Source organism: Micropterus salmoides, unplaced genomic scaffold, assembly GCF_014851395.1.
Source record: "Micropterus salmoides isolate LMB-PRFRI ecotype aquatic unplaced genomic scaffold, ASM1485139v1 Ms_hic_scaffold_8, whole genome shotgun sequence".
In the NCBI taxonomy this organism is placed as follows: Eukaryota; Metazoa; Chordata; class Actinopteri; order Centrarchiformes; family Centrarchidae; genus Micropterus; species Micropterus salmoides.
The window spans coordinates 37,776,358-37,790,011 of NW_024044570.1; the positions used below are offsets into that span (position 1 = coordinate 37,776,358).

Below are 13,654 nucleotides of genomic sequence, written 5' to 3' on the forward strand. Positions count from 1 at the left end.
TACAAAACATGTATGGTGTAATAGTGTACCAATATACAAAATTTTGTTTACATTTTTTAAATTAGGACATTTTCTTGCTGTCCCAAATTACCAAATGTGTTGTGGTAATTTGGGACAGCATGTTTCAGGTATATTGGGACAGTGTTAAAAGGCTATTAAAATTAAATTTGGATTGTGGATTCATAAAATCAGATATATAGAGGGACCACACATGTATGTCAACACAGGCCCACAGAGATGTAACCTACAGGCAACTACAACAAGTGGATAGATTAGGATGCTATTACTAATGATGCTAATCCCCCACATTATCTGTAGAAGGCCCTATCATTTGGACAAATTAGCCTATTCCAACAATCTTCTGACAATGGTCAACAATAAAGCAAATGTTTACTATGTTTAATGTAGCAGTTCTGTAACATATAATTAAGTCTAATCAAGAAGCAATGCTGATGCATGCAGACGTTTTGCTACTCACTTTGTTTAATCTGTAGATTTATTCTTATGATGAATTTAAGGTCTGTTGCAGAATACCATCAAGAAACAGATAAATAAATAAAATAAACATGTTTGACAACATGTTGGAGTCTTTAATGATTTTAACATCTTAATCAATAGTCTGTTGACATTTGCTGATGCAACAATGAATTAAGCTATGACAACAAATGATAGGCTAATACATAATATCATGTAACTTGAGACATGTATTTATTTTATTTTTACTTTATTTATAGTTAAGAAATAAGTTTAAAATACTTTTTGAAATATGTCAATAGGGTTAATGGCTAGGTCACTAATACACTAATAAAACTTTGCCGCAAATTACCAAACACGTTCCTGAAAATGAGTTTTGTATCAACTACAACAAAATGGTGAACAAAGCTTTGTCAAAATAATGTACACACTTAATTTCTTCACATAAAGAAAGCAGACATCTTGAGGAATTCAGAAATATATCATATGTTGAGTTACTTTTTTAAATTTATGACAAGAATGAGATCACAAGATAGAATTACAAAAACTGTCCCAATATACCTGAATTCACCCTATATGTATGCAACGGAAATTACTATTGCAATTTCCATTGCAATCCATTACATACTATATTTTACCAACCACAATTTGTTAGTCAAACCTGTGTGAATCGTCATCTCATTAATTCAACGTCATGCATGGCCGTCTTCGGAAAACTGTTTTCGAGCTTGGCAAGTAAATTTCTGAACCGGGACTGTTTTTCGAATTACAAGTTGTGTCTTTCGTTTCATGTGTCACAGTAATGATTAATCTACAGGTTATTTAGTGCTTTAACACCCTGAAGTTTGCCCTGTCAGAGTTTTTCAGCGTAAAAATAAATCGTGGTGATATGTCAGGTATTCCTGTCACAGTGGCCACAAGTGTTTCTTTTGTCCCGCTGTTAATGTGGTGTCTTTCTCTGTGTTGCAGCATGTATGGAAACATGTTTATGTTAGTAAACCAACAGATTATGCCATGAATGACGGTCAGAAAGCCAGATGTTTTCATGCACATTTTGGAATTACGTATAAAAACAGCTGGATAGAAACATGACTATTTTTGCATTATTTTGAGAATTTATATTTATGTTATGAATATTCATTTTCATATTGTTCATATTGTTGAAGAAATGTTTTATAAAATGGATTGACATTGCCAATAAAAAACATTTTGAACGGTTGGGTTACTTTTGAAACATTTGAAGAAACTGTAAATAGATAAAAAATAAAATGAAAATGTAATTTATAAATTTTTTGCAAAGATAAAGGACAAAATACATTTGCAGTTACATATTTACAAGGTCACGTATATTTAATTAGAACAAGGGAAACACAATAAATCTAGTTGTGTTACTTTTGACCCTCCTGTGTGTTTTTCTGAAAAATGGTACTTTGGCCCCTGCTCTCCCCTACTTTACTCCATTGAGTTGGTATATTAACAAATAAGAAAGGCAGAGTTAATCAGATTTTTCTATAAAATGCTGACATCACTATGGCATCATCATGATTATTTTCTCTGACATGACAAGCTCCTCAATAGAGAAAGACATTAAACAGACCCAAAATAAAAACAAGACAGTACAACATTATGACACAACTCATAATTTTAATAATCATTAACAAGTATAGGTATGGATTTACACTCTGTTCATAACTTTGTTTTTGTTTGTGTTATGTCATTTGTACATATTCTGTGCGTGCAAGGCAAATATAAACATGAAGGTAGAAAATAAATTCTCCCTCAGCATGAGATGGAGGTTCAGGTCGCTGACAGCACAAGGAGCTGAACTTCCAAAAACACACCATTCCCCACAACCACCCTGAGAGTTTGAGAGACTTAACACTCATGTTGTCATCTCAAACAATATCTGATCATATACTGGTCTTTTATAGGGATTGTATCTGGTCCTCCTGTGATATGATGGATATGGTAATTACGCATAATTATACATGATTGTCAAATGGAATGACTGAACCTGAATTGATTTGAATTCTGTGATTCCACAGAAATATGCAGAAACATGTATCGCTTTAGTGTCCCATGCATTAATCTGAAGATTCTAAAAGGCTTTACATGAGAACATCTTAACAAGCAATAGAAACAGAAAGGGACATTTTCCCACATTGATGGGATTGGACTTGTTAGAAAAAGAAAGGAAAACAATTTGACATCATTTTCAATGTAAAAAAAACTATAAGAAAATAACCAGAAAGAAAAAAAACTATTTTGTTTAATTGTAAATGTTTTTTAAGATGCTGGGAACCACCTCTAGAAACATCAAATTAAGGCAAAAATTTAAGATTTATGTACTGTAGCTTAATCTTAGCCCATTTCCAAACCTCCTACTTGCCGCCCACATTTATAATTCTGCTGAGTGAGTGGTCTGCTGCTGTTCCCCTGATTGATCTTTCCCTGTTGGAAAGACAAGTTTCTAACAAGTTTCTGATGTAAACTGCAGGACCACTGTAGTAATGGTAACTAGTTAAATGAACATGCCTGACATGAAACAAATTATTTTGTTTGACATGAACACTTTCAGTCAAGCCTGTCTTGACTGAAAAATGGCACTGAGTTGATAGATGTCACAGGAATTGATTTGGGGCTAAAAACCTACCTCCCAAACAACTAACAGAGGCCAGTGTCAGACTGGCAACTCAATCTGAATATCAGGCTAATGACAAAAATATAAACAGAGGATTAAGAGTGGATTAAAAGATTAACACATCATGCAATCAAAGTTTGATTGATTAGGATTTAAACATTTACCAAGAATCCCCAATTAAAAAATGAATGGGAGCAAATGAGCTTAATGTGTCTTTACGTAAATGAATCACTTAAATCTAAGCCACAATAAAATTGTCAATGTAGTTAAAGAGGCATTTTTCCTAAAACCTTGTCATCTTTTGGAAGGAGACAGCAAAGTAAAAAAGATTAGAATTTTCTAGCCATAAACTACATCATGGGCCTTGAAAACCCTTTATCAAATCATAATAACATGTACGTATGAGCAGGTGATGCAAATGTGTCTTTGACATGATGTGTCACAACGTGTTGATGAACTACACTCACAAGCATGAGCCATGAGCCATTTGTGTGTACAATAAAGATTTCACAACCACCCAGCTGATGCAAGCTTTGTCCCATTTCAGACTCAGCCTCAGTCTTAAAAGTGTGTTCAGAATGAAGGCAGAGTGAACTTTAGAAGCGGCATGGTTGCATATTACTCAATGCAAAGATGCCAAGTGGGTGCAGATTTCCCTTGGATGGTGCAAACTGAGGCCGAGAGTTAAATGTAAAAGTTTAAACATGTTTAAAGTTTTAACAAAAATTAAACGGTGAGCAAAACAGAACAACATGATGTTCTTGGTCATTTTTGACATCAGTCAGAGGACGAGCTGCCAACGCACACAGACACACAGCCAGTGCTTATTTCCAAACTAGCTATAGCTAACATCTGTACATTTGCTGTTTGGGGCTCACACAAACTAAAACAGATGGTGTGAAGAGGCCTCATCAACTCATTTAAAAACAAAGTAAAGTGTTAAAGTAAAGTAAAACAAATCAAGTTTATTTTCATTATGTTGCCCTCTGGCTAACAGATGAAGTTTGTCCTGGGTACGTTATTTGCATGAATCTGATCACTGGACCATTATTGCAGTTTGTGCTTATTCACCTCAAACAATCAATACCAACTGCACAGACGTTAGCTCTAAACTAGCAATAAAAATATGCACCAACCCTGTGCAAATGTACTAAGTTACATTTGGCTCTCAGGCTTTCAAAGAGAACATCCCTGACATGGGACATGGCAGCTGTTTTCTACAGGAGGGTACAACATTCTACTCCCAATTCCTGATCTCAGTGATGTCACAGACCCTACCCTCCTGTCTCTCCCAGGTGTGTCTCAGGTAAGAGGGGGCTCAGTTCTTTGGTCTGCTGGCTCTGACCTCATTGTGTGCTGTTGAGAGCCCGTTTCTCCTCTCTCCTGTGTGCTGTTTCTCAGATCCACTGTGGCTGTTAATGTGCCAGGGCTGCCCTCCTTGTGGGACAAAGATTGTACTTGGGGGGTTTCCAGGGATTCAGATGCAGCTGGAATTGTGCTGGGGGTCTTTTCTTGGGGTGGAGGGGATACCAGCAGATTTTCTAGAGGTTGGGGAAATGCTGGGGCTGTGCTGGGGCTCTTTTTCTGGGATTTGGGGGTTAAAGGAGGTTTTTCCATGGTTTCAGTCAGAGCTGGAGGCCTTTCCAGGATGGACGGAGCTTTGTTGAGGGCTGCTGCTGGACTGAAGAGTTGGGGTGCTGATGCTTCTTGTTGAGCCTGAGCTGCAGAGGAGGGACACCCAGAGTATGGGGATTCCTCCTGTCCCGGAGGGGGGTGCATGGAGTCAGCTACCATCCCTCCACAGCCAGTCCTTTGTCCCTCTGCCTTCAGTTCCTCTTTCTGGACAGCCTCCTTCTTTTCTTCAGCTGTCTGTTTCCCTGTGTCACTGGCTGGGTAGATGAAGAACATATAGACAGGGGCAAGAAAATGTTTAGATCACAGATGGAAAGAAAAACAATGAATCAAAGAATAAGAAAACTAGAATGTAAGTTATGAGCATGACTGATGAACACCGGCCTTACCCACGGCTCTTTGTGCTTTCTCCCCACTAGATGGATATTCAATGCAGGTGGGCAGGTCCCCTCTGTTGCCACGGAAACGGATGGGCGACCTCTGTAACACTGCCTTCAGCTCTGAGACAGATGGAGTGAGAGAGGGAGGGGCTTGAGACTTATTTGAGACCAATAGCTCATCTTTATTCACTGTGTGAAAATAAACTAAATGCCAGCCATACATTAGAAGATACACTCTGACACATATGAGGGTATGCACGTGACGTCATAGTACACAGACGTCACTGCAGTTATGCTCACTGTGACAGTGGGGTTTGTTTTGTTTTCCTGTTTTTTCCCTCTCCTTGTATTGTGTGGGCATGCTTGTGTGAGTGTGTTTTGGGTGTGGCTTGGAGATGATCACCTAGTGGAGCGACACACCTGGTGGCAGTCCTCATCAGCGCCTGGCTTCAAGATGTGGGCCTTCCTTATTTCACACCTTCACATGATTGACAACCTCTTGCCAACTACGTTTTCTTTTCTCAAGATCTCTGCTCCTTGTGTGTTTTTGTGCTACCCGGAGGATATCTCTTGGAGCGCCAGCTGCTTCAGCTCAAGACTGCCTGCCCATGCTCAATCTGAATCAAAGAATAGACTCTCCACCTTGCACCATCTCCAGTCCATTCTTTGTGTATAAAACCCCTAAACCAGGGCTGAGTCAGCGCTGACAAAATGTAGCTAAATCTTTATTTCAGTGGAAACGGTGGTGCCTTGAACACACTGTTCTGTATGCAATGATTGTGTACACAACAGCACAATGATATTTTTACTGCCTTTAACACAGCTGTGTTGTGGCAGATTGGTTAACATCTCTTACATGCCCACAAATGGGAGAAAAACTCGAAGCCCGTTGCGCAACGCACAACTTTTTGAGGAAACATTTTGTTCAATCAGAAAACGTTGCAAACCAGTGCAAAACGTTGTGAGACTGAACTCTCCCCTGAACTTGCATTGAGTATTCTGTGTCCGCACCGTGGTCCACTTCCTTACTCTAACATTTAACACCCTGCCCGATTTTTCACCTCTGCTCAAAAAATTACAAAAACTGTCAGACACTGCCCTCTAATTCCACCGTCAACAAGGTGTGGCGGTGGTTTTGGATGCTGTCGCATGATCTGACAAGCCCTTGAGGTGAAGCATACTGACGCCTTAAGCCTCTGCTTCAGATAGAGGCTTTCATGGATATTTTTGCAGCTCTGTTTAGCTGTAATCATGTATGTATTACCATTCATTTCCTCCAGCAAAGCTGTGATACAACAAAATAGTTTCTTACTGTCCCTGATGTCATGTGAAAACTACAGCTGAGCAGTGGCCCATTGTTAGCCTAAGCAAAAGTAATTAAAAATAAGTATAAATAAGTATTATTTATATTTAACAAGAGGTCTGTGTGGTTTATGGTACTCACTCTGAGGTTGTTTTTATTTCTTACCTTACTGTTATTGCTTTTGGTATTCAATGCTACTGGTATTTAGTATTTTTATGTCTTCATTAAACACTCCATTGTCAAGTCTCACCTTGTGTCATGGCCAAAGCGTCCTCGTGGACAGACACAGCTCTGCGCTGTGGCAGGGGCTTCATGTGTTGGCGTGGCTTAGGAAGACTCTCTAAGTACACAAAAGCACACACACACAGGCTTTGAATCAACTTTTTGAATCTTCAGATATGGTTACAAGTAAATCTATCTACCGTACACACTGAAGAGAGTGAACAAGAGGGACCGTCAGGCAGAGAACGGGTCCCTGAAATGATGGATCATATACTTTTAAGATCATATTATAATATTATTGGGAATAATGTTATGTGAATGTACATTTAAATGTTACACTTAAATGTAACCAAACCTAACTGAATTCAACCTTAAATAGGTTCTATCCATCCTTACATTTTCGTTTCTTCCGATGTAGTTTTACAGCATTTCACACCTTGATTCATGTGATTCTGAAGACTCTCGCATGGTGCCCATGTGACTCAGATGTGACTGTGATGATACTAAATGCGTGTGGCTGTTAGCATGAGGAAGGTGCAGACTACCACGAGCCTCCTCTCAAACACAAAGCGTCAACAGCTGCCTCTTTTCAGCTGACAGTTTCCCACAAATCCTCCCACTATAAACACACCACACTGACTGGACCATATTTATTTCTCATAAAAGCTCATGACCTAATATATCAGCCCAACCCTAATTTGGATGAATTATTTGGTTTTATTGAGATCAGCTGGACGTACCTTCGGTCACTGATTGTGCTTTCTCAGAGCGATCCTGTATGCTGGGACCCCTCCATGGAGATGGGGATGGATGAAGCAGCTCTTTCCTGGGAGACAGTGCTATGGCTGCACACCGGGGACCCTCCTGGCGTCCATTCTAAGGAGATCAGAGAGATCAGAGGGTGCTCAGTGGGACGTGTTGTAAACAATATGACTGCTATAGTATTATATGTTATAAATAGGCAGTAGATTGTGGTGATATTCAACAAGAGGTGTGAGAGGTGTTTCTAATATTTAGTCCACCCTCATTGATACATGGGGTGGAAAGTAATGTTAGAATTTAATACCTAGGTTTACTTAATAAACATGATAACATTTCAAGATTGGAGGAAACAAAAGTACTCATTGTCTCCCACGACTGGAACAGCAGTTAGAACAGTATAAGACAGTAAAACTCTCAGTGAAAGTGAAATAGACAAACTAAAACATTGTTTATCAGAAACAATATTAGTAGTTCCCAAGCTGTGCAACAGAGGGCTTCAGTCTGTGTATTGTACCACTGAGAACTGCATAACCCTACTGTAAATATCTATCGAATATCATTATCTGATCTGGTGAGTTTTTATTAAAGAGGTCATACCACGCTTATTTTATTTAGGGGCTGTACCAGAACAGGTTTAAATGGTTTCATTTTAAAAAAAATTTTGTCGTACTGCACATTGCTGCAGCTCCTCTTTTCACCCTGTGTGTTGAACTCTCCGTTTTAGCTACCAAGTGAAGCGTCTCACTTCTGTTTGATCTTTGTTGGGTGTTGCACGTGCGCAGTACATAGTTTAAGACTACTAGCCAATCAGAAGCAGAGTAGGGCCGGTCCTGACAAGCAAGGTAAGTTCAGCTGGTAACTGTGGCTTCCATTTAGCCGTACTTGATCTCGAACCAGCTTCGCAACCTAGACTGGAGCAAGACGTTTCAGAGTGGTAAGTTATTAATTTGTAACAATTGTATCTTTCATACATAACGTTTTACTAGTGCACTGGTGTGTATAGTTTGGTAGGAATGGTGGGGGTGAGGGGAAGCAGTGGATGGATGTCTTGTCACTGTGGGTGCTGCAGCTCAGTGTGTTTCTCCACTAGTGTTTTTGAGGGCGTGCCTGACTAGCTGCTAGGCGAGCATTATGCCCCCTGTTACATAGTGATGCAGATAGGTTACAGAATTAAAGGCTGGACTACAAACGAGGTGGACTTTGTCTCCCCTATATTAAATTATGCTTCAGATATGGTTTGAAAGAATCTAAAATAGCAGAATCTATACAGAATACAGCTTCATGATGGTTTTTAGGTGTTGCTCCTACATTGGCTGTTCAGGGTGAATTCATTTTTCTTTGTTTTAAATTTATCTTAATATTTCTCTTATTTCTCTTTTATGTGTCTGATTATATTTGTATTCATTTATTTATAATTCTCATTTAATTTTCTTAGTTTATCTTATCTAATAACTTTGCAACGCAGACTCTTTTATTACTGTTGTAACATGGGTATGCTGGTATTTTAACACAGTGTCAAGCACCTTGTATTGCTATTTTGTACCAAAGGCGCTAAACAAAGAAAGTCTGATTTATTGATTAATATGGGTTGGATTCCTAGATCAAGAAGGCAAAAATGTGGAATGATAACACTGTAGAATTGTTCGCTTAATATGCCATAACAAAGGGTCAATAAGTGCTGTTTCTAAAGAAGCTGATATGCGATATATGTATAGTAATAATTTATCATGCCGCATGAACACAATAAAAAGTTACCTGTGCTGGAGCCTCTCCTGGCTTGCAATCATGAGTGTGTGCTCTGAGCATGACTCTCTCTGCTGGGTTGCTAGAAGGAGGCGCAGAGGAGGGATGAGCTCCACCTCCTGCAGGAGCAGCCGGGGTAGGGAGGGGGGGCTTGGCTGCGACAGCAGGTTTGGGTGGCAGGGAGCCAATAGGGCGCTCGGGGAGGGCTGGCTTCGGATGAAGGAGAGGATCCAGTGGGATGGTGTCCTGTGCTCTCATAGGATGCCTGGGATCTGCTGGAAACAGAAGGTGAACAGAGGTTCTGAGACAGTAAATCACTAGTGACAATCACTGTGAGAGATGCAGGTTGGTGACTCCACTGATGACTCCTGGATGGACAGATGTTCATACAGATGTAGACTAAAACACAGAAAGGATGGCAGCGCATCACAGGCCCAGAGACATCAGAATGTTTGTGGTACACCAAGCAGGAACCTCCAGGTCTGAAAAGTGAATCCAGCAGGGGGCGACTCCACTGTTTGCCAAAAGAACTCAATGGTCTCGTAGTTCTAGGTCTAGGTTGCTAGGTCCTCTTCAACACAGCATGAGGTTCATTTAGTAAATCATTCCCATTTAGAGGAAAATAGATCATTAAGCAGGGGATACTTTAGGACTACCTTGTGAGTGACAAGTCGCGACCATGGCAACCTATTAATAAGGATAGAGGCAGTGCAGTACAATAGTTTTTGGACAACAATGGAGCTCTATGCCACATTGGAATAAAATCAGGCTGTGATAAACACACAATACATGTCATTTCATCATGAAATGGGGATAGATAACATGATACCTGATGAAGTGGACATGGTTCTGGGCTTCATGTATGTGGGAGGTGGTTCAGGTTTGTCCAGGATAGCACCTGAGGGACAGAGACAGCAGATATTAATACAGCTGAGACGCATTTTAGTCCAAGCTGTAAATGTGATGAGTACATGAACCTTGGGCTCAACTGAAAGCATTGTAATTAAGTTACACAGCTGTAAGTGGTAGGCCCCCAGACACATTTTCTTGATGATGACTTAGAAAGAAGACTGGAAAGAAGGCAAACTTTAAGGAATGTTCCTTAAATACAATAATCTCTAGTTTCATCTCAGAACACAGGACTGTGTGAAAAAGGACAGCCAGATTTGGGAAATTCCAGTACGAGTGTGAGCTGCAGTGAGATACATTAGAAAATATGTACACTGACCAAATGAAGACCAGCAGGACCTATTCAAACAGATTCAGGCCTACAGCGGTGATCTCTGTGAAGATTCTCAGTCATCCAGGTCATAGTTATCCAAAGAAGGTTAAAGTCAAGGGCAACTGGACTTGGTTGAAGATAATAGAAGACGTATTGACCCTCATTTAAAGGACTTCTTCAGTTCTGACTGACTGGCAGGGAAACTCAGCTATTTAACCTCAGTGAGGTCGATACCGCTGGTTCGTTAGTGTTCCTGGCTGTTACCGCTGATGTAACTACATCATTATGGTCGTTAGGACTACCCGAGGTAGACTGAACGAACATCGTTGGCATCCTTACCTGAGGCCAATAGGTTATATTTGTTGAGTTTCCCGGGAGGTGATGAAAGGACCGCCATGGGTTCACCGGTATCCCCGATTGTGGCGAACATCTACATAGAAGTGGAGAATAAAGCCCTCAACTCCTTCAGAGGAATAGCACCGAGCCACTGGTACAGATATGTGGACGACACCTGGGTCAAAATTAAAAGCCAGGAAGTGCAAACCTTCACAGAACACATCAACTCTGTGGACAGTAACATCAAGTTCACGCGAGAAGATGTTCACAACAACAGTTTGACCTTCCTGGACTGCGCTGTACACATTGAAGAGGACAGGAGCCTGCAGATTGGTGTTTACAGAAAACCCACACAAGCGCCCAAGCCAGAGAGAAGGAACAGAACCACCTGAAGGGGGCACTGTGGATACCCTAAATGGACCTTTGTGAAAACAGCCACAAGATCCAAGAAGAACAAAACTACAGGGGAGGAGGAAAAGAAGGTCAAACGCAACAACATTGTGATTCCATACGTGTCTGGAGTATCAGAGAAACTCAGGAGGATTTTTAACAAACACAACATCCCTGTGTTTTTTAAACCCAAGAACACACTAAGACAGATGCTGGTCCACCCCAAAGACTGCACACCCAAACACAAGAAAAGCAATCTAGTGTATGCGGTCCAATGCAGTGAGGAATGCACAGACCTGTATATTGGGGAGACTAAACAACCACTACACAAACGCATGGCTCAACACAGAAGGGCCAACTCCTCAGGTCAAGACTCTGCAGTCTACTTACATCTGAAGGACAGAGGACACTCGTTTGAGGACCACCAGGTGCACATTTTAGACAGAGAAGATGGATGGTTTGAAAGAGGTGTCAAGGAAGCATCTACACCAGGGTTGAGAAGCCGTCATTGAACAGAGGAGGGGGTCTACGCCACCACTTATCCCCTACTTACAATGCTGTCCTTTCATCACTTCCCAGGAAACTCAACAAACGTAACCTATTGGCCTCAGGTGAAGATACCAACGATGGTCGTTCAGTCTTGGCCACAGGTAGTCTTAACGACTGTAACGACTGTCGTCACAGCAACAAGGAACACTAACGAACCAGCGGTATCGATGACCCGGGCCAACGACCCCACTGAGGTTAAATAGCTGAGTTTCCCTGCCAGTCAGTCCTTTGGATGAGGGACGAAACATCTTCCAGTATCTTCAACCAAGTCCAGTTGCCCTTGTCTTTAACCTTCTTTGCTGCAAGTGTTGTCGTCAAACATTCAAACATGGTCATACGTCATTTCCAGGGTTAGTTTGGTTCCCACAAAGTCAGATTCATCCATTTACACAAGAAGATGCTCACATTACTTTGGCCAATCTCAACAAAAACATATTGTGAATCAATTATTTAATTTCTAAGATACATCCGGATATCAGGTTCTTTTCACTATGTTTTATGAAACAAATACCATCCACATCCCACATCCTATACTTTTTAACTTTATACTTTTTAATTTTAAGTGCTGATTGCTGAAGATTGTAAAATCCAATATGTTAAAACATAAAATAACTGATGTGGCTACGATAGACTTACACTTACCTTCAGAATTGGCCTTTCTCAACTCCTCGTCTTTATTCTACAACAGACACAATGGACAGCATTAAACTACAACATTTGATCGACAACCAAGCTAATTGCTGAAATCTGGGAACATGGCGATATCACTGCTACAAAGCCTGACAGGCCACACACAACTTGGAAAAAGACCATCAATTTATTTAGATTATATAAACAAGGCTATTTGAAGATAAAACTGAAAGTGAGTACACCACCTATTATGGTAACAATCCCTCTCATTACACAGGAATACTGTGTGCACACTACAGTATGTACAGTAGGTCAGCGGGCCTTCAAACTGTGATGGATGTTTACAACAGAAAGTTTGGGTATTCTTTCACCTTTGTTCCTCTTCCAAGCAAATTTGTGTAGCCTGTGTTTCCAACCTGATTCATATTTCTGACTTCTTTTTAGTGATGTCATTGTGTTGCCAGCTGTTGTATTATTGATAGGAATGATGAACTATGGAAAACTATGGAGAAAAAAAAGACCCATGTTGTAATAAAGCAGAATTATTCTTCAAGGTGTGAGGAGGCCCCTGGGCACAGTGTGTTTGGACTATTTTTATGTCATCTTAGTTCTGATAGTGAGTTAGTTAAAAATCGCCTTAATATCGGTGGATAAAAAACAATCGCTGATCATCCCTTCAACAGTTGATAGCCGATCTAATTGTACTATTGGCCAAACAGTCACACAACGTGTCAGTTTCACATGAAGTGCTAAATTTAGACACATGTTAAGGAACCTCCATGGACTTCAGGGTCAGCCCTGTTAATAATACAAATAAACGCAAACATCACTTTCTGAATTATCTTTATTAAATTAAAAGAAGCAAACCCATCTGGGTAGGCGGTGGCTCAGGAGGAAGAGCATTAATTGATCTAAACCGTGGGCCACACCCATCCTACCTGGCTCATCTTGGTGGAAGGTGGAGTTTTGGCCACGCCCATTCTGTGCAGCATCACCTGAATCCTCTGTTCAAAACTAGATGTGCTCTCAGATGCATGTTTCTAGAAGATGAAACATGAACATTTCGTAAATGTGTGTTCACACGCACAACACACATACAGTAAGCTGATATCTACCCATACCAGTCGCCAAACCGATAGATTCAATCACATTCATTGACAAATTTGATTCACTTACAGGTTCTTGGCTCTTGTTACATCTCTTATCTGTCAGCTCAAATTATGTATCCAAATTATGTATGTGGTTTGAAACAACAACAATTAAACTTTTCAGATTTGATAAAATGACAAATAGTGACATGGTAAATGTGTCTATTTATTTCAAAATATATATCTGTCCTAATGACCAGAGTTGTTTGGTACCAGAATGCA

General features: G+C 40.3%; 1 protein-coding gene across 2 annotated transcripts in view; it reads right to left on the minus strand.

Annotated features, from left to right (window-relative positions):
• Positions 1-2,098: 2,098 nt before the first annotated feature.
• The window catches only part of carmil2 (capping protein regulator and myosin 1 linker 2), a 94,146-nt gene continuing 82,590 nt past the window's right edge, over positions 2,099-13,654 (minus strand). Inside the window, exons 34-41 of one of the 2 annotated variants that reach the window (XM_038706504.1) lie at positions 13,223-13,324; positions 12,297-12,333; positions 9,987-10,055; positions 9,170-9,429; positions 7,393-7,528; positions 6,681-6,770; positions 5,137-5,247; positions 2,099-5,004 (exon numbers count right to left, since the gene is read on the minus strand). In XM_038706504.1, the coding sequence (XP_038562432.1) occupies positions 4,418-5,004; positions 5,137-5,247; positions 6,681-6,770; positions 7,393-7,528; positions 9,170-9,429; positions 9,987-10,055; positions 12,297-12,333; positions 13,223-13,324 (1,392 nt within the window). In that variant the 3' untranslated portion in view covers positions 2,099-4,417. Of the gene's footprint in view, positions 5,005-5,136; positions 5,248-6,680; positions 6,771-7,392; positions 7,529-9,169; positions 9,433-9,986; positions 10,056-12,296; positions 12,334-13,222; positions 13,325-13,654 lie in introns of both variants that reach the window. The other variant, XM_038706503.1, reaches the window with a different exon arrangement.